The sequence below is a fragment of the Pholcus phalangioides genome, unplaced genomic scaffold (assembly GCF_987345545.1).
Source record: "Pholcus phalangioides strain wild (caught in Gottingen) unplaced genomic scaffold, Ppha-v1.0 ptg000004l_1, whole genome shotgun sequence".
Taxonomy (NCBI): Eukaryota; Metazoa; Arthropoda; class Arachnida; order Araneae; family Pholcidae; genus Pholcus; species Pholcus phalangioides.
This window is the reverse complement of record NW_028301597.1, coordinates 25,668,639-25,689,278: the sequence shown is the minus strand read 5'-3', so window position 1 is coordinate 25,689,278 and position 20,640 is coordinate 25,668,639. Positions and strand designations below refer to the sequence as shown.

Genomic DNA, 20,640 nt, shown 5'->3' with positions numbered 1-20,640 from the left:
TCATTTCTAACATTCCTGAAAAACCTTTTATAACCTCATCACACAAAACTGTAAACACTTACATAATATTTCAGGATTAAAATAGATTTTACTCAAGAAAATTGCAGAATCTCATCATCAATTTCTCTAAATTATAAGAATTAAAATTCCATGTAGAGTATATATGTAATAATTTAAAGTGTGTATATATATATATATATATATATATAACACATGTAATCTCTTCGCTCCAAAAGTATGCATATGTTAATCTTAATTTAAGGTATTAAATCGTTTTTAGAATGATTCTTTTTCAAGATAACATCTGAGGTACACAGTATATGACTTCAGGTCTTAGTCAGGGCCGTCTTAAGAGTATCATGGACCCCCGGGCCAATTGGTTTTTCTGAGGCCCTAGCAAACAACTTGTCGAAAATTTCAACCAGATCTCATTTTTGTGAGGCCCCTCTTCGCTCGAGGCCCCTGGGCCGTGCCCGGGTGGGCCCATGCCTTAAGACGGCACTGGTCTTAGTACAGATATTGACTCAAAAAATCAATTGAATAATTAATTTTCTTGTTTGAAGCGGCAATTTCACATACAACAAACATAAATTAATGAATAAAAAAATTTCTTTTCTGTAATAGTTTTATCTCAGGTGTGAAGAGGGGTAAAAATACTATTATTTTTAGAGGTTGTTATGCACTTTTATGCAAAACTGCAATTGTCTAGAGGGGGGGGGGGGGAGTTTTCCTCACATTCTATTTAAATAGAATATTTTTCATAAATTTCTCCTCCTGAAAAGCATATTTTCTTCCAAGTTGAGCAAAAGTCGAATGAACTCACTAGCTCGCCAAATCTCGCCAAATCTTGCGGAGACGTATATTTCAGTTAAAACTTCATAAAACACAATTTCAATCATTTATTGCCAAAAATTCTATTCAAACATTTAATAATGATTCATGACATTTGAATTTTACCAAAACTTGGAACTTTAATTGAATTAAATCCAAAATGGAGTCGTTAAAAACTGAGATTACGTCAGAAATCCATTGAATCGTCAATTTAATATTCCAATTTTTAATTTATAAGAAGGGGAATAAGCAAAAAAGTATTCCCTTGTGAAAGGATACTGGTTCCCCTTCCCTAAACCGCTCAGAACATCCGAAAGCTGCGCAAGTGTTGGCCATTCTAATCAAAAATAAGGCAGCGCGTGTAGATCGCCATACGAGTAGCCATAAGGAAAGCATTGCCAGCGAGATTCCCTGACCAGCCTTTCGACTGGAGTCACGTGACTCCAGATCTTTGCTTCACATTGTAACCCCTCGCGCGCACTCTATAGTATTATTACTCTGTGGCTTTTACTCAGTCTTCACCTTTTTTTTTTTACAGTGTTTCTTAGTTTTTAATAAAACTTGTCTTTTTTCAAAATTTTTGACCATACCCAGAACGAATTAAAAAATTACCTAATTAACAATTTCCCATATAAACCTATGAGAAATCGTATTTCGGCTAACGAATGAGATTCTGGAACGAATTATATTCGTTAGCCGAGGTATGACTGCATATGCACATGAAATGTATTAGTATTTCCTCTCTTTGTTAACATATCGGGTGAGTTCGAATAACCTTTTTGATAACTATAGCCCAGATTATACGCAAAATGCATTCGAAAATCTCGACATTTTTAAGTTTTAATGCATACAAATGCATAAAAAATTGCATAGTTGCTCCACGTTTATCGACATTTTTAAACATAAGCAACATCACCAATCGAATCCATCATCCTAGGTTGAAGTTTGAGCAAAATTATCCGGTAAATTTATTGTCGATATTTCATATTTACCATTACGAGCTGGGATTACACACAACCATCAGTAAATGTGAGAAACAAAATTTATTAAACTTACAACAATGGTTGGTAACTATGCATAATAGCCAGTGATTACGCATAATAACTGGATTTATCGAATTTCCATGGTTCTCATTGTTCGCTGTATGGGTGCAAGGTGTTGAGCTGTGAAAATCAGCCAAATGAACGTATCGCACGCCTAGTGGCTCGACGTCGACTTGGGTCACCTGGCAGTATTAAGAAACCTTCATGTAGGTTCTCTAGCCGGTACAAATGTGTCAGGGGTTGAACTATCTCTGCTGGGGATGAATCCCCAGAGATGGAGTGCACAGAGTTAGTTCACCCTCCTGAATCGCTGCTCTAAAAAGGGACGACAAAGCACCCAAAAAACACTGTAATCCTCGACAAAGAGAATCGATTCGCGGAAATCAAGAAAAACTGGCACCTGATACTTAGAGAAGGAAGATCTTCATCTCTTACATCTGATACGGCGAACGATAGGGACCGCTCATTTTGTAGAGGATTTAAATTCATTCTTGAAATTTTTGTGTATCACTTTACGACAGCACAGATGTTCTAAGTTGAAAAGTAAATCTTGTTCGTTTTGCGCTACTGTTCCTTTCGCAGAGATGGATTTATTCTTTTACCCACACACCTGTGGTCCAGTGCAATGCCGTCTTAAGGTACCTGACTATGTTCAAATGGTGATTTTTTCGAAAATTGTCGGAAATGGTTTTATATATTTATCTGGAAGAATGTTTTACACAGAATCCAAAACTATTTCATTCTTGTACATACATGCAGTAAGTAACAACAAAGTTATGGTTGATTTAAATCATCTGGAACAATGGTTTCGAAGGCAACAAACAATTTTCTAACGCGTTTTTTGAAGATTCATTTTTTCGTTACTTTTTATTCCGCGCGATTTAAATTATAACCTCCTAATATTAAAACCTAACCTAACCTAAACCTTGGCGAATTAAAACCTAATTCCCCAAAAACTATGCAAGATATTCCCATGAAATTATTCAACAGTGTTACAGATAACGTCTGCTGTGCAATGAACTAGGATCTTGTCATATGTTTAGAATTCAATATTTTATAGCTGTTTGTAAAACATTCAAAAAATTGAATGTTTTTGTGAAAATTCACGTATTGTTTCACGAAAACTGTCATATATCTCAGAGAATATCTTATGTATCTTAAAACTTTTGGTTCATTGCACAGACAACAGAAACATACATGATCAAAACTATTCAAGTAAATTGTGTGGGTTTTTAGTGTACAATGTTTAGAGTAAGTACTGAAAATGAGCCAATTTTGAGGACGTAATTTAGAATATCTCAAAAAGTTTTAGAGATATTTCAGAAATTTCACTGGATTTCCTTATTTCATACAGTATTTTTATTCAATACCCACTTGTGAAAATCACCGAGTTTTCAAAAAACATGTCCCGCACGCAGTCAGGTACCTAAACGCATGGGCCTCACACGAATGAGAACTGTCAACAAAAGGTAAGCAAGTCGACTTACAAATCTCGCCTGTCTTGTCCGAGAATTCCGAATTTCATTCGCTTTTGAAAAAATTCCCGTCGCTTACCCGACCGTTCAACCTGAAAGTCGATCCACACAAACACGACGTCCACATTACATCGACACTCAGGAAAATTCCCCTGTGCAATGCAAGTCCCGACGGCTCACTCCTAAACAGTACGCGTTCGTCAAGAACGAGTTGGCCACATGGCTCGATCTTGGTATTATTCGACCCAGCAACTCGCAGTATGCGTCACGATCCATGTTGTGAAAAAGAAAGATAACACCTCTTTTCGTCTCACCTGTGACTACCACATGCTAAATTGCAACACGACACCACACCTCTACCCCGTACCGCACATTCAGGACGTAAACAACCAGATCTGAAGTTTTGGAAATGTATTAGAAAACGAGAGATATATAACAACATGCAGACATATTTGGAGCTACTGTATTGGTCGAGTGGTCATAGTGACGGACTCGCATCGCGAGGATCCGGGTTCAAACCCACCGTCGCCGCAGTGGCGATCGGCTGAAGTTGGTTTTCTGCGGTTCCCAACTTCGAGGCGCAAATGCGAGCAGATCTCCCGTTAAAAAGTCTCGCCGCAGAAAGCAACAGGCCTACAACGTTATAATTATTCATTCATTGCACTTCACGCTCTATGAGTTGAGGAAAGAAAACTCATAGTTTAAAAAATTGATTGCAGATGGCAGGAATACACATAACAAGCATTACACAGAAACAAACTTCACGGAAGGTTCACTACACGTGCACACACATTCCAACATGTACCAATTCGGTAGAGGTTCTGCAGAGGAGTATGGAGGAGGTGCCTGTCTGGTTTAGTAATAGTAGTAGACATTTTTGGAAATAATGATTTTTTTTTTTAGATTTATGCTAACGGCGCTTTCCTCCTTTGAAGAAGACAGCAGTGTACAATTTAAAAATTCAGAAATAAAAAACCCCACTGATGATTATGAATTTGATATATACGTCACCAATACACTTGCATTAGCATAGCCGGATGAAAACATCAAAATTATCTAAAATGTTTGTTAATGAACCTTCAGAGAGTGTTTCAAAATTACCTTAGGCCTATTTTCATTACTGGTTGTCACGAGATAAATGATTTACTTAACTGCTATTTCGTTTGATTAAATGGAAATGCAAAACTTTTCAATGAGTAACTGTTCATATAAATTTATCAACACGTACATAAATTACAATTTATATAATCTTTCTTGTTTTATCTGCGCTGATCAGAGGATCTGTGAAATCTGTCAACAATTGGAAAAGATAAAGATGCAATGTTTTCTTTGACATGTACATTGAACTAAAAAAATGAATTTGAAGATATTTTTCTTTTCGATAATTATAAATAACGCAAATAATTATATTTATGATTATTATATTTTTCAAGGATAAAAAAAAAGTAACTGCCATCAGCTAAACTTTACAGATTACTTAACGGAAATTGTAATATAACCATCGAGGAGAAATAAAGTAAATATTAAAGTATTATTATAGAAATAAAGTATAAAGTATAATATATTCGTAAAATAACACCTGGTGGTTACTGCTACGATAACACGATCGGTAGTGGCATTGCGCGATATAGGGACAATCCCATCGAGCTTACTATTACTGGAGGGAGCATCCAGCCGCCGCGACGGCGGCTACATCTAATGCAAGGAAACCACGTGACTCGGTGAAAACAAGCTCGTTTGCCCATGGAAATGTACAGTTCGGTAAATATTGCGTTTTAAATATTAAAAAAATATATAGAGAACTCATCTAAAGATGAAGAAAGATTAAATTATTTATTTCATTAATATTGGAATCATTTCTTTCATTAATGTGGAATAATTTTTTTCGTTAATGCTGAAAAATTTCTTTCATCAATTCTTGAATTTTCCTTCATTAATTCTGGAATTATTTCCTTTATTGAATATTTCTTTCATTACTTTTAGAGTAATTACTTTCATCAATTCTGGGTTTGTTTCTTTCATTAATTAATGAATTTAATTATGAATTATTTAATAATGAATTTAATTAATCAAAATTATAATTTTGGAATTATCTCTTTCATTAATTTTGGAATTATCTCTTTCATTAATTTTGGAATTATCACTTTTTCATTAATGCTGAAATTATTTCAACGTCAGGCGACAACTTGGGTAGTACAATACAAGATATACAGAAGACTGGATGTTGTGAAGATATTTATTATTTGAGATGTTAATTTTTTTAAGGAAGGAAAACACTCATTTCTGCCTCTACCAGGAGTCGAACCCGGGTCCCTCGATTGCCGGACGAGTGCTCTGACCACTAAGCTACAGAGGAGATAGAGATTTTCCTTCGCTAGAGCTTATATGTGCCAAACGGAACCGTGCAATGGACGGTGAACCGATCAGCTAATAGCTCATGGACGACGAGCCACCAGATGGCTATATATATGACATGAATGTCATATAATGTCCTAAATTAATAATTTAGGGAATATCATCGCTCCACATCTTATTAGGGTTATCATAGGTATAATTCTTGAGGAATTATGGGTAATATGTAGGCTGACCATATTTCCTCGAGAGAAATACAGGACATTAGGATTACAAATACGGGAAAATACGGGACATCGCCAATTATCGCCAAAAACGACGCCAAAACCAAACTAAGTTGCCAAATATTGTTGAAATTACGGATAAATCACAATGGCGGGAAATGATGCATTACTGCAAATTGAAGTGGATTAAAATGTATTCCACGAAAAAAGTTTACCAAACCAAGGCAAATGTGGGAGATTATAGACTCATATATAGATGTATCATAAAATAATTTATGAATTGAAAAATAATGTCAATCTTTGACTTCAATAAAGAATAAAAATTCAAGTAGGCTTCGTGTAAAATACGGGAAAAACCGGGACACTTTTGCCAAAAAGTTGGGACGGCTAGAAAAACAGAAAAAACCGGGACTGTCCCGGGAAATACGGGACGTATGGTCATCCTAGTAATATGCAACTCGTGGTAGTATTCGAGATAATGATTTCACGTATTTTCCTTGAGAGAAATATGGTCAGCTCAATATTCTTAATTTTTCCCTCTTGCATAATTGGTTTTTAAGATTTGGCAACGACTAAAGGATTCCCGCTCTTTTTCGGTTTTTCTGTTTACATCTTATAGATACACAATATCAAGGTTTATCGCACTCGATTGAAGGCGTTTTCTCCATAATAAATAGTGATATTCAACGGGCTGGTTTGATCCAGCTAAACTCTAACCGGTAAACATTTTTGTGTGAAGTGTGAATTCCCCCCCCCCCCATTTCATTTTTCATTAAAATATTTCATTATTCATTTTCAATATTTCACACATAGACTACTGTATTTATTTATTGATAAAATGATGAAGTGCCATGTTTTTGCCCTGAATCATTTCTACGAAGAAAATTTCTTATTTTTATTCACTCGATCAATTCTAATGCTACCATCACATCCAGAGGCATGGTCAGCACGAGCTCACCTACTACTACTACTATACCACACCTGTACCTCGTCCATATTACTCTGCGGAACGTCTAACGAATTGGTACATGCGGGAATGTGTGTGCAAGTGTAGTGAAACCTGACGTGAAGTTTGTTTCTGTGTAATGCTTGTTATGTGTAGTGCTGCCATCTGCCACCAGTTTTTCTAACTATGAGTGAAGTGTAATGATTGAATAATTAATCGCTGTAGGCCTGTTGCTCACTGTGGCGAGACTTTTCAATGGGGAGATCGGCTCGCATTTGCGCCTCGAAGTTGAGAACCACAGGAAACCAACTTCAGCCGACCACCACTATGGCGATGGTGGGGTTCGAACCCGTATCCTCGCGATGCGAGTCCGTCATTATGACCACTCGACCACCACAGCGGCCATGAGCTCACCTGCCACCCGAGTGCAAAGCCTCATGTACCGCCCCCTAAAGGCGACCATGGCGTGTGGGAGCAGAGCCATATATATAGCAAGGGCTGTCTCATTAGACGCTGGAGTCTGTACCGACTTATGTCATGGTCAGTCTTATTTAAAGATTTAATTAAACCTTTAAAAAAGATTCCTTAAACATACATTAGACTCTCGGTAATGTGGCACATACAAGACCAGGAGATACTGGAAAGATTTTGAAAAAAAAACAATGCATTCTAACTATTTAAACCACTGTACGGCAAATTTTTTTATGAACAAAACACTGTATAAAGCAAAAAATGAACTGAACCTTATGTATGAATCTAGGATATCGTACATTTTATAAATTTTTGCTTAAATGATTTTACGTTATTGTTAAACTCATCTATATCATCATTTAGTCTGTACATTTCTTTTCATTAACAACAACAACAAAAAAAAAGTGAAATTGGTAACTATTATTCCTTTGGAGGAACACAACCAGGGTTGTACAGGGGGCATATTCCTTGGCAAGGTCAACCACCTTTTCTGAAGCTTTTTAATAATCACCTTTTTCTGAACAAGAGTAAGTTAATAATTTATGCTTTTGTTTCGACTGCAACAACATTGCAAACACTAGAGAAACAACAGATTATGCAGGTAAGGCACTATCACAAACGAAGGAGACGGTGAAAATTCTGAATTCATGAGAGAAAAAAAAGACAGAATCGATGGAGATTCAGAATTAATGAGTGAAATATTTGCAGAATCGATGGAGATTCAGAATTAATGAGTGAAATATTTGCAGAATCGATGGAGATTCAGAATTAATGACATGCACCTCATCCATATTCCTCTGCGGAACTTCTAACAAATTGGTACATGCTGGAATGTGTGTGTGTATATATATGATACACACACATTCCAGCATGTATGGATATTCACTTCCTGTATATGTATGTGATATACAGGAAGTGAACCTGACGTGAAGTTTGTTTCTGTGTAATGCTTGTTGCGTGTAGTGCTTATATCTACCATCAAGTTTTGTAACTATGAGTGAAGTGTAATGATTGAATAATTGTATTGTTGTAGGCCTGTTGTTCTCTGTGGCAAGATTTTTTAATGGGGAAATCTGTTTGCATTCGCACCTCGAAGTTGGGAACTACAGAAATCCAACTTCAGTCTACCATCACTATGGTGACAAAAACGAAGGAGGCTGAGGATCTAATTGAATCAAAAAAAATTAAACCATATACACCTGATGGGCGGGTTACAATACAGATTATTGGCCGGTATTGTTTTCCTCTAAGCAGTGGATGTATGCAACATTTTCTATTTCTCCACATCCACAAGGAGTCGACAACCCCAGGACCGCAACTAGGTGCTTGGTCAGTCAGGGCAATCACACATTTTGGCACCCCTTTGCATTGTTAAAGGAGAAGTTAACCCATTAGCTGCCACAATCCCCATTTAGGGATTTTGGAATTTTACGTGCTTCACGTTTACAACTTTTTTGTGCATATATATATATATAACTTATCTGGCCAAAAATTTTAGAAAAAACATTTTGGCAGTTAATGGGTTAATAATGAAATTTGTGCCCCCTGTGGTCCGACACTGGGGCACCAGACCTGCCTTCTCCCCACTAGTTGTGTCCCTGAACAACCCTCATAGGTGAGATGTTTGTAGGGGGCATATAGGCCACACACAAAGCACATGCTGTTTTTTTTTCTTCATATGTCTTCCTTTTAGTTTGTCTTTGTTTTTTTATCTTATCCACGTATTTGTGGAACATGTTTATACGAATAATGTTTTTCCTGTGAAAAAAGGTTTGGTAAGAGAACAAAAGAACCGCGGCAAGAAAATGCCAGATTAATGCATGGCTGGATTATTAAGAGTCTGCTGTACCTCAGAGGAATAAGGTGTATGCATGGTTTGATTATAGCAGAGTAGCAATAAAGTTATGGACTTTTGTGCTCAGAGATGATGTCACTCCCCACTGTTTATACAAGATATACAGGAAGTCAGATACAATGTAGAGATGATGATTTTTGGAAAGACAAATCATTTGTAGTTGCCTCTACAAAGGAAACGTACATAGAGGTCTCTTTATGGACTTGTGCTGTGGGCACCCAATTATGCATGCATGGTTAAGTAGTGGTAGTATACTACACTAATTCTATGAAGAGATGTTGATTTATGGAAAGAAAGTTAAGTTGCATCTACGAGGAAAAGGATAGGTATTTGTTATGGCTGGCTAGCCCACCAAATGACAGCCCAGTCAATTTGTTACAGTGGTATCTGAAAGTCTGTAGATTTGCAAGTAGACTTTGAGCATTGGATGCAGTATATTCACCAGCAGTGCCTGCTATCCAGCAAGAGGTCTGGATAGGAAATGTTATGATGGACACGAAAATGAATGCTTTTTTTGTCCCCCTTAATCACTACTGCTTGTTATTTTCCAGCTGCAGTTCCATATTTGAGCAGAAATGCCTCAAGAATTCAATGTTCTTTGCTGCTGTGAATGTGGCTTGTTCCAGGTCCATCAGGTGAAGAAGTCGAACAAATGGAACTGCAAAGTATGTGGAGTGAAACAATCAGTCAAAAAAGTAAGATAAATTTTAGTTTTGAGTGAGCAAAATTATTTGAAATTTGATTATTATCAATCCTGACTTCATCCCAATTGATCTTTGCTGGTGAGAACTAACTGTTGCTGTTTGTATTTTTCAGGTTTATGGTGTTGGCTGTGCATCAGATTGTCGTAAACATGTGCAGAAACTGAATGCAATGCAAAATCAGGAAGTCCCAAGTGAATCATTTCCTGGTGGTGGAGAAGGAGAAGTAATTATTTCTCATGAGATGTTTTGCTTGGTTTTTGCTGAAAATAATTGATTCAATTGTTTCACAAAATCTATTCAGAGTTTCAATTGCTATATATTTCTCTTGCACAGAATTTTGTTGAACCTAGCTATGGCACATATTTAGGCTATACAGGCTGTCCCAAATTGTTGGCACAGCAGATATCTTTGACTTTAGAAACATACTTTCAATTAGAAAAAGTTTTCAAATGATATGCTGTTACTTAAAATTTCAAAATTCTTAAAGGAAATTCTAAAATTTTAAGGCAGGGGTGCTCAAACATTTCAGTTCATGGACCAAACATGCTGTATTTCTGTCGCTTGCGAGCTAGAAACTTGTATGTATATCTGTGACCATATGACCTGTATTTTACGGGTCATTTCTGTAATTTTGGAGATCCCAAATTTTTTATAAAACTTCCCATTTTTTCTCTCATTGACTACACACAGTAGTCATAATAATCATAATATAATTTATCACAATTATTCAGATATTTGCTATTTATATGAAGGTTTCAACAACTGGTTGATGTAAAGATGAATCCAGGAGAAAAAAATTTAACCGCCTCTGTGTCGGGAATCAAACCCACATTTTCTCACTTGCTGGGTGAGCATGTTAGACCACTACATTACGAAGACAACAGAATCTCTTTCCTTAGAGCTGAAGTGCATTGAACGGGACTGTACATGGACTGTCAGATCTAACTCAGGCCAAAGCTTATAATTGCTGACACTGCCACCAGATTTCCAGCAAAGGCAGTTGAATTTTCTTTCCTAATTCATCAGCCAGTTGTTGAAATCATCTTATGAATAGTGAAGAATGACACCATCTTTGTATAAGTCGCCATCTGGTGGCAGTGTCAGCAATTGTGAACTTTGGCCTGAGCTGTCCATGTACAGTCCCATTCAGTGCACATGAGCTCTACAGAAAGAAGTTCTGTTACCTTTGTAATGGTCTAATGTGTGCGCTTACCTGGCGAATGAGAGGACATGGGTTTGATTCCCTGCAGAGGTAGTTGAATTTTCTAGCCTGAATTCATCTTTACATCAGCCAGTTGAAACCTTTGAAAAATCAATTATTGTCTAATAAATATTCATCTCACATGTTTCTTACACTGTTTTTGTGAACTTTTTCATAAAAAAAAAGGGGGTTTTTTGTGAATGACATTTTAATCCACTGTGATTTGCAATAGAACTTCATTTTCCACCATTGACAATTTTTCGTTGATAAACAGAAACTTTGCTCACTTTTGGCTACTTTTTTGGCAATAATTAATGATGCTCATTATTTTCGGGTCAACTGGATTGGCCAGTTTGTGAACTTTGGGCTCTAGCAATACCATATATATAGGTGTTCTGCAAAATAACATGCTATTTTTTTCCTCCTGAATATATAGGCATCTTTCTCTGATAATGAAATTTTCAATCAGGATGTTGATTCTCACCAGATAAGCGAACTAAACCAGGACTATGATAGCGACCTTGATATTGAAGAATTCTCATCGTAAGTGATTAATTTGCTCCATATTTAATTCATGCATTGTTTATAATCACTCTTTGCAATTAAGAACCATTAAGCAAATAAGGCAGGGATTGATGAATAAATAAATAAATTTTAGGCGTCAGCTAAAATTTTGTAGGATCAAAGAATATTTTTTTTCCTAGAAAAAATTAACTTTATCAGTAATTAAATTGTAGAAAATTCCTGCTTGACATTATAATAATCTTTTTTAGATAATTTTGTTCTAGTATTAGTGCATGATTAGGATTCTCCGGTCATAAAACATTTCTTTTTTTTTTTGGACTCCTATGCATCTTTGCATCATTGTCATGTTTCCAATAATTGGAAGAGTTTTCTTAGCGTGATTTGTCCAGTTGTTCGGAAGCGACTTTAAGAACAGTAAGTTCCAATCACAGCCCTGGCAGTGAAAAATGATGGTGTGTCAGTCACTGGAAGTGATAAAAGCCAAATGATGTTGTTACATTTCCTGTATGTATGTTGAAAAAACCTAAGAATATGAAGAAGGGTGAAAAAATTTGACTTTTATGTGCCCACCTTTTGGAAGTACTGCAGAGTAATATTCATGAGGAGTGTGGTAATAAGTGGTAACAATCCATCTGTAGTTTAATTCTTGAAGAGATAGAAAAGGAAAGAGGGGCATATTTCTATAGTAAACACTTTTTGATTTTCAACTTGCCACAAACGAATGTTTTTTGTATCTTTTACATTAGCTCTTTGACAATCATTTACAAATCACTCATTATATCAGACTTTAACTGTATATAATTTTCATGCTTTTCAGTTCAAACTTATGTGTTAGCTCAGTTTCCTATGATGAAAGAAAGAAACATATACCAGACATACTGGAAGAAAATGATGAAGTCTGCAACACTGAAGAAGAAGCAGCAGCTCATACAAGTTTTAGTTTTCAGTCCAACCGACCTGTGCATTCTGAGAGCAGTAATGCTTCATCAAAGTCAGCTTTTCATTCTAAGCTGCTTCAAAACACTCTTGTTTCTGAAGGGAATATTTATGGCATAGAAGTTGAAAGACGTAACTCAGTTGCATATTCTACACCTGTAAGACGTTCTTCAAGGTTAGAAATAGACGATTATGACACAGATTACCTATTATAGACAGAATTTTTATGGGATTTGAAAAAGTTTTTATGCACAAGTTTTGTGTGTATTTCACTCTATATATAAATAACGTACGCATAAAAATATAGATGACTGATAACATGCCACTTTCTTGATGTTCATTTTGTATTTAAGTGCAACATTTGTTTCCTTTATTTTATTCACTGTTTTCTATATGGTAAGTGCAGTTCAGTCATATGTGGGTGTAGTGTTTTCCAATTTTTTATACTCAAGAAGGCTGAACTATCAATAGAGTTATTATTCTAAAATTTGACATTCTGGGGCCTTTTACTTGCCTATTCATAGAATAAAAATTATTTTTCATTTAAAACATTAGAGGCTAAAGATAGTAATCCAACCCCTTCAAATACAAGATTTTGGCAACTAATTGGAATTGTATAAAGGCCCGTTTACACGAGGCAAGTGCTTTAATTGGTAACTTAATTTTTAGTTGCCAAGTATGATACAATGTATGCAGACGATAAGGGCCGTTTACACGGCTTTAGTTGGCAAGTGCACAAGTGATTTAGTTGGTAAGTGAGATAAGAACGGTTCTATTTTTTCCGGTTAAGTAGACCTATGCGCCAGTGGGCGTGACCTGCCGCTCTTGGAGGGGTCTTTTTGTTCTCTCACGGAGGGGTTTATTTTGATCTCGTCAATGGTACGAAAATCCCCGGAGCTAGGCAAGGAAAAAGTAAAAAGGACTTTGCCGTGCACCAGAGCATTAATGTTTGTTTCATTCGTCACACCGTTTCTTCGGCTGAGATCCCAGCCTGATTAGTCCTCCACAAGGTCATGTGGAAAATTTGTGAAACACAATAAAATGTTTTATTTTATGCTGCTTCTCTGTCCTTATTGGTTGTCCTCACTTTTAGCCTATCTACTGCTGGTGATTTTCATGCTGCAGTTGCCGTTCAAATGCTATTTAGGGTTTTTCACAATGGAGATCACATTCCAATACAAAAAACTTGGTGTTGCCATTTGATATTTTCGAAATTTTCTCACTGTAACCGTAACTGTTAGAGTGACACTGTTGTTTTCTATATCATTCTTGAGCGCATACATCAAAATACCTTATGCCAAAATTTCATTCAGTTTCTGTGAATGGAATGATAGTTAGGGGCCCATATGTCGGGATAGTTTTTTTTATAATCACCCTGTATATAAACGACCTCCCTGAAACCCACAACTACACCACTAGATTTTTTGCTGATGATTGTGTAATCTATTAATAACAGATCTGATCAAGAAATTCTCCAATGTAATTTTGTTTCCATCTCAGATAGGTTAATGGGCATGTGCCAACATCAGCACCAATCTAAAACAGTTTTCATGTGAGAGCTACTCGTAAAACTCTTCCTCTCGAATTCTCATACTCGATCAATAATTTAACCATATCCCAAGTTTCTCAATTTAAATATCTGGGAGTCATAATCTCGGCTGGAATAATCATATCAATTATGTCTAACAGAAATGCCTCAACAAACTTTTTTCCTTCGCCGCAACCTCAAACATTCTACTCGTCCAACTTCTCTGCTACCAAACTTATATTTCTCCCGTTCTTTCTTATGCAGCTGAGGTCTGGGACCCCCACACCTCTAGTAACATAGACAAACTTGAATCTATCCAAAATAAATCTGCCCGCTTTATTCACAACTGCTGGTCATATTTTAGTTGTTTCCGATCTTAAACTCGAACTTAATCTCCACCCACTCGCTACTCACAGACTTATCTCCCGCTTAGCCATGCTCTCAAGAGAAACTCTCTCAGATTTTTAGCCAAAAAATGGCTACAAATCTGCTTACGTAATACTTGAATGGCCCCTTTCTGTTATCCGCTATGGAAAAAACAGCCCCAGGTTTTAAGGTCCAAAAAGATTGGATTACTGTTATGGTTTGTGAAAATGCCACCAGCAATCATAGATTACCCCCGCTTGTAATTGGAAAATCCAAAAAAAAAAAAAACATGCTTTCAAAAATGTAAATATGAACGCATTGCCTGTGAACTATTATGCCCCAAAAAAAATTTCAGAATGGTTCCACAATGTTTTCGTGCCAAAAAAAGCAGTTGCTGCAGGATGCACTGCTGTTAGTGGACAATGCTCAGACACACCCCTCCTCTCTCCCCCAGCGAATACAACTCCACTTATCCAGTCTATGGGCCAGGGCATAATTGAAAAAATAAAGTGACGTTACAGGAAAGCTTTTATTGATGGAGTCAGGACTGTCAAAGAATTTCAGAAAAGATACAACATAAAGGATGCTATTTTCACTGTTGCCACTGTCGGGACGGACTGACCTTATATTGAAGTTTATATGGATCGTTTTGTGTAAAATTGAACACAATATATGTGTATATTCAGTTTTTTAAAAGATTTTATTTTCATCCCAAGCTCGCAGTGAAATCACGTTACTGCACATATGTATTGAAAGATTTCTGTTATCTGTCATAGTGGTCCAGACGGTGACAGTTAATCAAAGTTTTACAGTGTCTCTCTTTGTGCCATATAAAATAAGCCTACCCAGTGTTTCAATTTTTATTGTGGAACAAATTAAATAGAATCATGTCTTGAAATGAACTACAAACATTAAATACCTCATGTTAAAAGTGTAACACATTAAAATTCAATGATGGAGAGAACTAAAACAGAAATAAACATAACAATTTTTGACAGTTTACAAAACACACACTAAAATTATATAGTAAAAACAAATTGAAAAGAAAGTATTCACAAAGACTAGCAAAAATTTTAGTACATAATACAGACGATAATAAATGAGTGAAAAGTAAAATTATATTGACACACTTTAGCAGAAAACATTAAAAAATGTCAAGCAATTGGGTCCAACATCAAATGGTTTTTTAAGCATTTTTAAAATTCAAATTCACGAAAGATGAGAATAGAAATATTAAAATACATGGTGTGACTGGAAAGTAGGGTAAATCACCCCATCCTTTCTGAAATGAGAACCTGACACACACTGCCACATGAATGGTACATTCTTCCCTGTGTTATGTAACATCCGCACCTCTTTTTTCAAAATTTCTTGGCAGGTGTTTGTTCACGCAGTAGCTGTAACATAAAGAGTTGTTGGCACATTGCATAATGGAACAGAGAATCAATAAGAAATTCTGTTTCAAGTTGGGTAAAACTGCAACAACAGAAACCCACGAAATGTTGCAAAATGTGTACAGAGATGAAGCTGTATCTCGAAAGGCTGATTTTAGTGGGCTCACATGCTTCCGTGAAGGTCATGAAAGCATAGAAGATGGGAGACCAGTAATGAGCAGAACAGCCACAAATGTTGACCGAGTTCAGCAATTCTTGTTATGAGATGAGCGTTTGTCCATCCGAATTATGGCAGAAGAATTGAATCCTCTGTGTAAAATTGTCTGAACCATTGACTCAGAATTTGGGTGAATGCAAACTTTGTCCCTCATCAGCTTAAGCGACAAACAAAAACAACAGTGAATGAAGTTGTGTGGTGACTTCATCGATACGGCAGATAATCATACCATTTTACTTCAAATCATACTTGATTCAATTGTTACTGGGGACGAAATTTGGTATTTCCAATACAATTCACAAACTGAAATACTATCTTGTAAAATACAGCTTCATCTCTGTACACAATTTGCATCATACTGTGGGTTTCCATTGCAGTTTTACCCAATTTGAAATAGAATTTCATATTGATTCCCTGCTCCATTACGTGATGCACTAACAACTCTTACAATACAGCTGCCACATGAACACACACCTGCCGAGAAATTTAAAACACAAATGTTTAGGTAACGTAGGAAAAAACAATGCTCAAGTGGCAGAGTGTTGGCTGTTCACATTTTTTTGGAAGGAAAGGTGATTTCCCTTACTTGTATAACAGTTTCACACTTTTTTTTTCGGCCATAAAGTGTTCCATCTCTCTATTACATGCTCAAGTGTAAATATGAAAAAAATATATATTTGATAACATTATCTGAAGTAAAATGTAGGAGATTGTGAGTTAAAAGATAAAATTCTGGTTTAAAAAAAATTGCTGTCATGACTCTCACAAGGGTGGGGTTGACAGGGCTCCAGCTCTCTGGCAGGAGACAGTCCTTATAATTTTTCCTCCTTTTACGTTATAAATTGACTATAGAGGGTCATTGATCACTGTACATTTTTAGTCACTTTTCATCGTGTTATTTTTTCCCTCTCCCTCTGACCCTATCTTCTCTTACAGTAAACAAGGGAAATTTCAGTTGCGCCAAACGTTGTGGCTGGAGAGAGTTCCCCTTTTTATTGTACACAAGGTGGCAGCCCATAACATGAACTATTTTTGTTATCTTTACTGGTCCATACTTGAAGTCAGACAGGATTAAGGCCAGATCAACAACAAAATCGTGAATAAACAGACCAATAACTAGAGCGTAACTGATAATCTTGTCTTTCATTTTTGGTGATATAGTTCTAGACTGTCTACCGGATTGAGTAAACGAAGTTACAACGAAACGGTCAAAAAACCCAGATTTGAAAGGTTCCGGGATATCAGGACACGGATCTCTCTTTAAAAAATCTCTGTATCCAAGCTTGAAAAATTTCATTAGATAATCGTAATACACTAGTAATTTTGCTTTGTCCAGAGGTACGTTATTTCTATGATTTTCGATGTAATTTAACATTAACTTTGAACACTTCATTTCATCCTTCCATTTCTCAATATCGAAATCAGTGGCGTTCATGAGTTCTGCGGCTTCCAACTCTTCGTATTCATTTCTCGGGATGATATCGAATATGCAGTAAACCTCTGAGACATCTACAGCATCTCTGTCGATCGGAGGCAGAAAGCCACTTGTTTCATCTACTTCTCCATCGATAGACGTCTCTCCCACTTCTTCGTTGTTGCAGCTGCCTGTCACAGACTTCTCGACGGCATCCGTCAGGGATTTTTCCATATCCTCTTCGTTCACCTGATATCTGTGTCTCGATTTCATTGAGCGTTTCTTCGCTTTGCTTCCGAACGTGTGCGTCAAATCATCTACTTTCTCTCTGAATGACTTTTCGCTCTTGTCGCCAAGGCCGTCGTTCACTTCAAGCACGGGTTTGCACAGGTACAAGGCAGTGTCGTATATCCTCATCCTTTTTTTACGCTTGTTTACAACGCACAGGAAGTAATTGCAGCTCCTAGCGTTGTTACCTTCGTCGTAACCTGCACCGGCGTAACTCATTCTTGGGGTGTTAGCAACTAAGAGACGTCGCTTCTTTACGCTACTGGCTACGTATGTCGAAGAATCGGACGTTTTAGAGTACACGTTGAACTGCACGTTATCAGCATCTTCCCCAGCTTTCAATTGGCCATTACTGAAGCTAACGAGACATGCATTATCATTGCGTTTTTCACTTGACTGTTTATACCTGATCTTGTAAGCATCATGTTGATCCATGTTTTATTCCCAGCGATCTAAGATCTCGGATATACGATTTCACTATTAACTGAAATAAAAACCAAACTGTATAAACAAACACGTGATTAGATCTCGACTTTTTGAATTCGAATATTGGCTTTATCGCATATGAGTAAGAAACGCCAGAAATGAAAAAAATCACATGAAAGCAATATCAAGTCAGAAGAAAGTTTTTTTAAACATTATAGTTCTTTTTTTTTTTTTCATTTACTGAAATGGTGCAAAAAATTTCTTTTCTCGCTCTGTTTTCAATTATTAATTTATGGTCTGAACATTCTGTTCTTTGCTGCTATCTATCGGCAAATTTGAAAACATCATCGATAAATATGAAGCATATATGGCAGTAACCGCTCCATCAAGAAAGCATTATTGACAATATAGGATTGTATAGTCACAGCTTTCCGGGAAAGCTACAGTTAGTCAAGACCGACCATGTTTACACCAGCAACGTACATAAAACGGATGTTCTTATGATTGTTTTGTAGTTGTCCGTTATCTAAAAAAAACCATTGACACAATTTTATTCCTAAAGCCGGGTTTTCCTAGGAGCAGGTTTTCTACAGTGCGTGCAGCGTGAAAATGGTGATTGGTCAGAAAAACCTGAATTTCAGGTTTTTAACCAATCATCGTTTTCACGCTGCACCCGGCGCTGAAAAATTCTACTCCTAGGAAAAGGTTTTCTACGGTGCGCTCAGCGTGAAATCGCTGATTGGGTAAAAACCTGAAATTTACGTTTTTTTAACCAATCAGCGCTTCCACGGTGCAGGTAACCTGCTCCTAGGAAAACCCGGCTTAACGGTTGTATTTTAGGGAAAGTTTGTTACATCTATAGCAGCCATCTTCAACGCGATTCTCCCTGAAGCAACCAGAGTGCTCGTGCCCGATTTTATGCTCTCGAGCACTTGATCAAGTTCCAATCATTGGCGTACGCAAGGGGGGGGGTCTTTTTGGGGTTTCAACACCCCCTCGAGCCAAGATTATAGCGTTATTTTGCAGGAAAAAAAGTAAAAAACGCCCCTCAGAAGGGAAAAAAATCTGCGTACGCCTATGATTCCAATTAACCACCTGTTACAAGTTGCATTCAAGGATTGAAATCAACCTTATTTTATGCATTTGCATGTCAAGCATGCCGTAAGGGTGCTCTTCTTTTTATGATGGGTACAGGCAGTGCCCGTGACTGGGAAAAAGTTATGGACTGGAAAGTTAGTGACTGGGAAAGAGCTATGATCTATAGTATCCTGGTCCATGGGCGAACCCAGCAACGGGCAGGAGGGGGGCAGCTGACCCCCAGAAGAGAAATTAAAGTGTAGTATGTAATTGGCGCACAGCACAGACGTATCAATTTAGTATCGGTGAGTTGCCCCCCTCTAGTTTAGATCATGGGTACGCCCTTGTCAGCAATATCGTCGAAAATATCCTTTAAGGCCTGACTAGATTGGTCACCGCCAGATTTGTTGAACATTGAAGAATATGGACGGCTTGTGCCAACAGTTAAGAAATATCACGCATACATTTGCTGTCATCTATGTTTTAAAAAGAGTACTACTTGTAGTTTTTCCTAAATATATAGATGACAGCATGAGCAACGCCTTCTAGAAGTGTTATTTAGAAGTCAGTGTATTTTAGAAGGCGTTGTGGCGTAGGTTCTGTATTTATGTTTGAGATTCACAATTAAGTTCTAAAATTTATTGATAGATGGCAGGAAGAATCGCAGTAATTGAATAGGAATTTCAGGATGCGATGGTTATAACCCGACCATATTTTGCCAAGAATCATGCGGGAATTGGGTATCTCACACGGACAACTGCCTCCAAAAAATTATGGCAGAGTTGAACCATGGGGCGAATGAGAAAAAGATCGTTTATTCGTTAAAGCCGGGTTTTCCTAGGAGCAAGTTTCCTGTGCCGCGCGCAACGTGATTCGTCCAGCGCGATATGCCTTCCACTCACAAGTAAGAAAAGCAGCATGATTGTTTTCCTACAGAGCGCAATACGGCTCACGACAGCGCTTTACGTCGGGCGTGATTGGCCGACTGCTTCTGGTGGAGTCAAATGCGTCGTGCGCCGCGGTTTTGCCGATATTCTCCTTAAGTCGGGTTTTCCTAGGAATAGCACTCTGTCATCTGCATGCTCCGGTTTGAAGGGAAGGGAAATAAAACACACAAGAGTGAAGAGAATATCGGCAAAACCGCGGCGCACGACGCATTTGACTCCTCCAGAAGCAGTCGGCCAATCACGCCCGACGTAAAGCGCTGTCGTCAGGCGTATTGCGCTCTGTAGGAAAACAGTCATGCTGCTTTTCTTACTGGTGAGTGGACGGCGTGTCGCGCTGGGCGAATCACGTTGCGCGCGGCACAGGAAACCTGCTCCTAGGAAAACCCGGCTTTACTCTATCTTGTGTGTTTTCTATCCCTT

At 37.3% G+C, this 20,640-nt stretch overlaps 2 protein-coding genes across 2 annotated transcripts; one reads left to right on the top strand and one right to left on the bottom strand.

The window, feature by feature from the left end:
- Window positions 1-6,508: 6,508 nt before the first annotated feature.
- LOC149086986 (uncharacterized) lies at window positions 6,509-12,877 on the top strand. Its single transcript, XM_089231830.1, has 5 exons — window positions 6,509-6,644; window positions 9,749-9,892; window positions 10,014-10,124; window positions 11,539-11,645; window positions 12,445-12,877. The coding sequence occupies exons 2-5, from the start codon at window positions 9,773-9,775 to the stop codon at window positions 12,776-12,778; spliced, it is 672 nt and encodes a 223-aa protein (XP_089087956.1). The 5' UTR covers window positions 6,509-6,644; window positions 9,749-9,772; the 3' UTR covers window positions 12,779-12,877.
- A 2,271-nt stretch (window positions 12,878-15,148) lies between these two features.
- Window positions 15,149-18,329, bottom strand: LOC149086985 (DNA-directed RNA polymerase I subunit RPA49-like). The gene has a single exon (XM_089231195.1). It carries the CDS (start codon window positions 18,203-18,205, stop codon window positions 16,964-16,966), a length of 1,242 nt encoding a protein of 413 aa, XP_089087321.1. The 5' UTR covers window positions 18,206-18,329; the 3' UTR covers window positions 15,149-16,963.
- Between the last annotated feature and the right edge of the window lie 2,311 nt (window positions 18,330-20,640).

Coding starts and splice junctions, on each gene's coding strand:
- LOC149086986 (XM_089231830.1), top strand. CDS start 9,773: ATGCCTCAAGAATTCAATGTTCTTTGCTGCTGTGAATGTGGCTTGTTC. Junction 10,125..11,538: donor CTGGTGGTGGAGAAGGAGAA/GTAATTATTTCT, acceptor CTGAATATATAG/GCATCTTTCTCTGATAATGA. Junction 11,646..12,444: donor GATATTGAAGAATTCTCATC/GTAAGTGATTAA, acceptor CATGCTTTTCAG/TTCAAACTTATGTGTTAGCT.
- LOC149086985 (XM_089231195.1), bottom strand. CDS start 18,205: ATGGATCAACATGATGCTTACAAGATCAGGTATAAACAGTCAAGTGAA.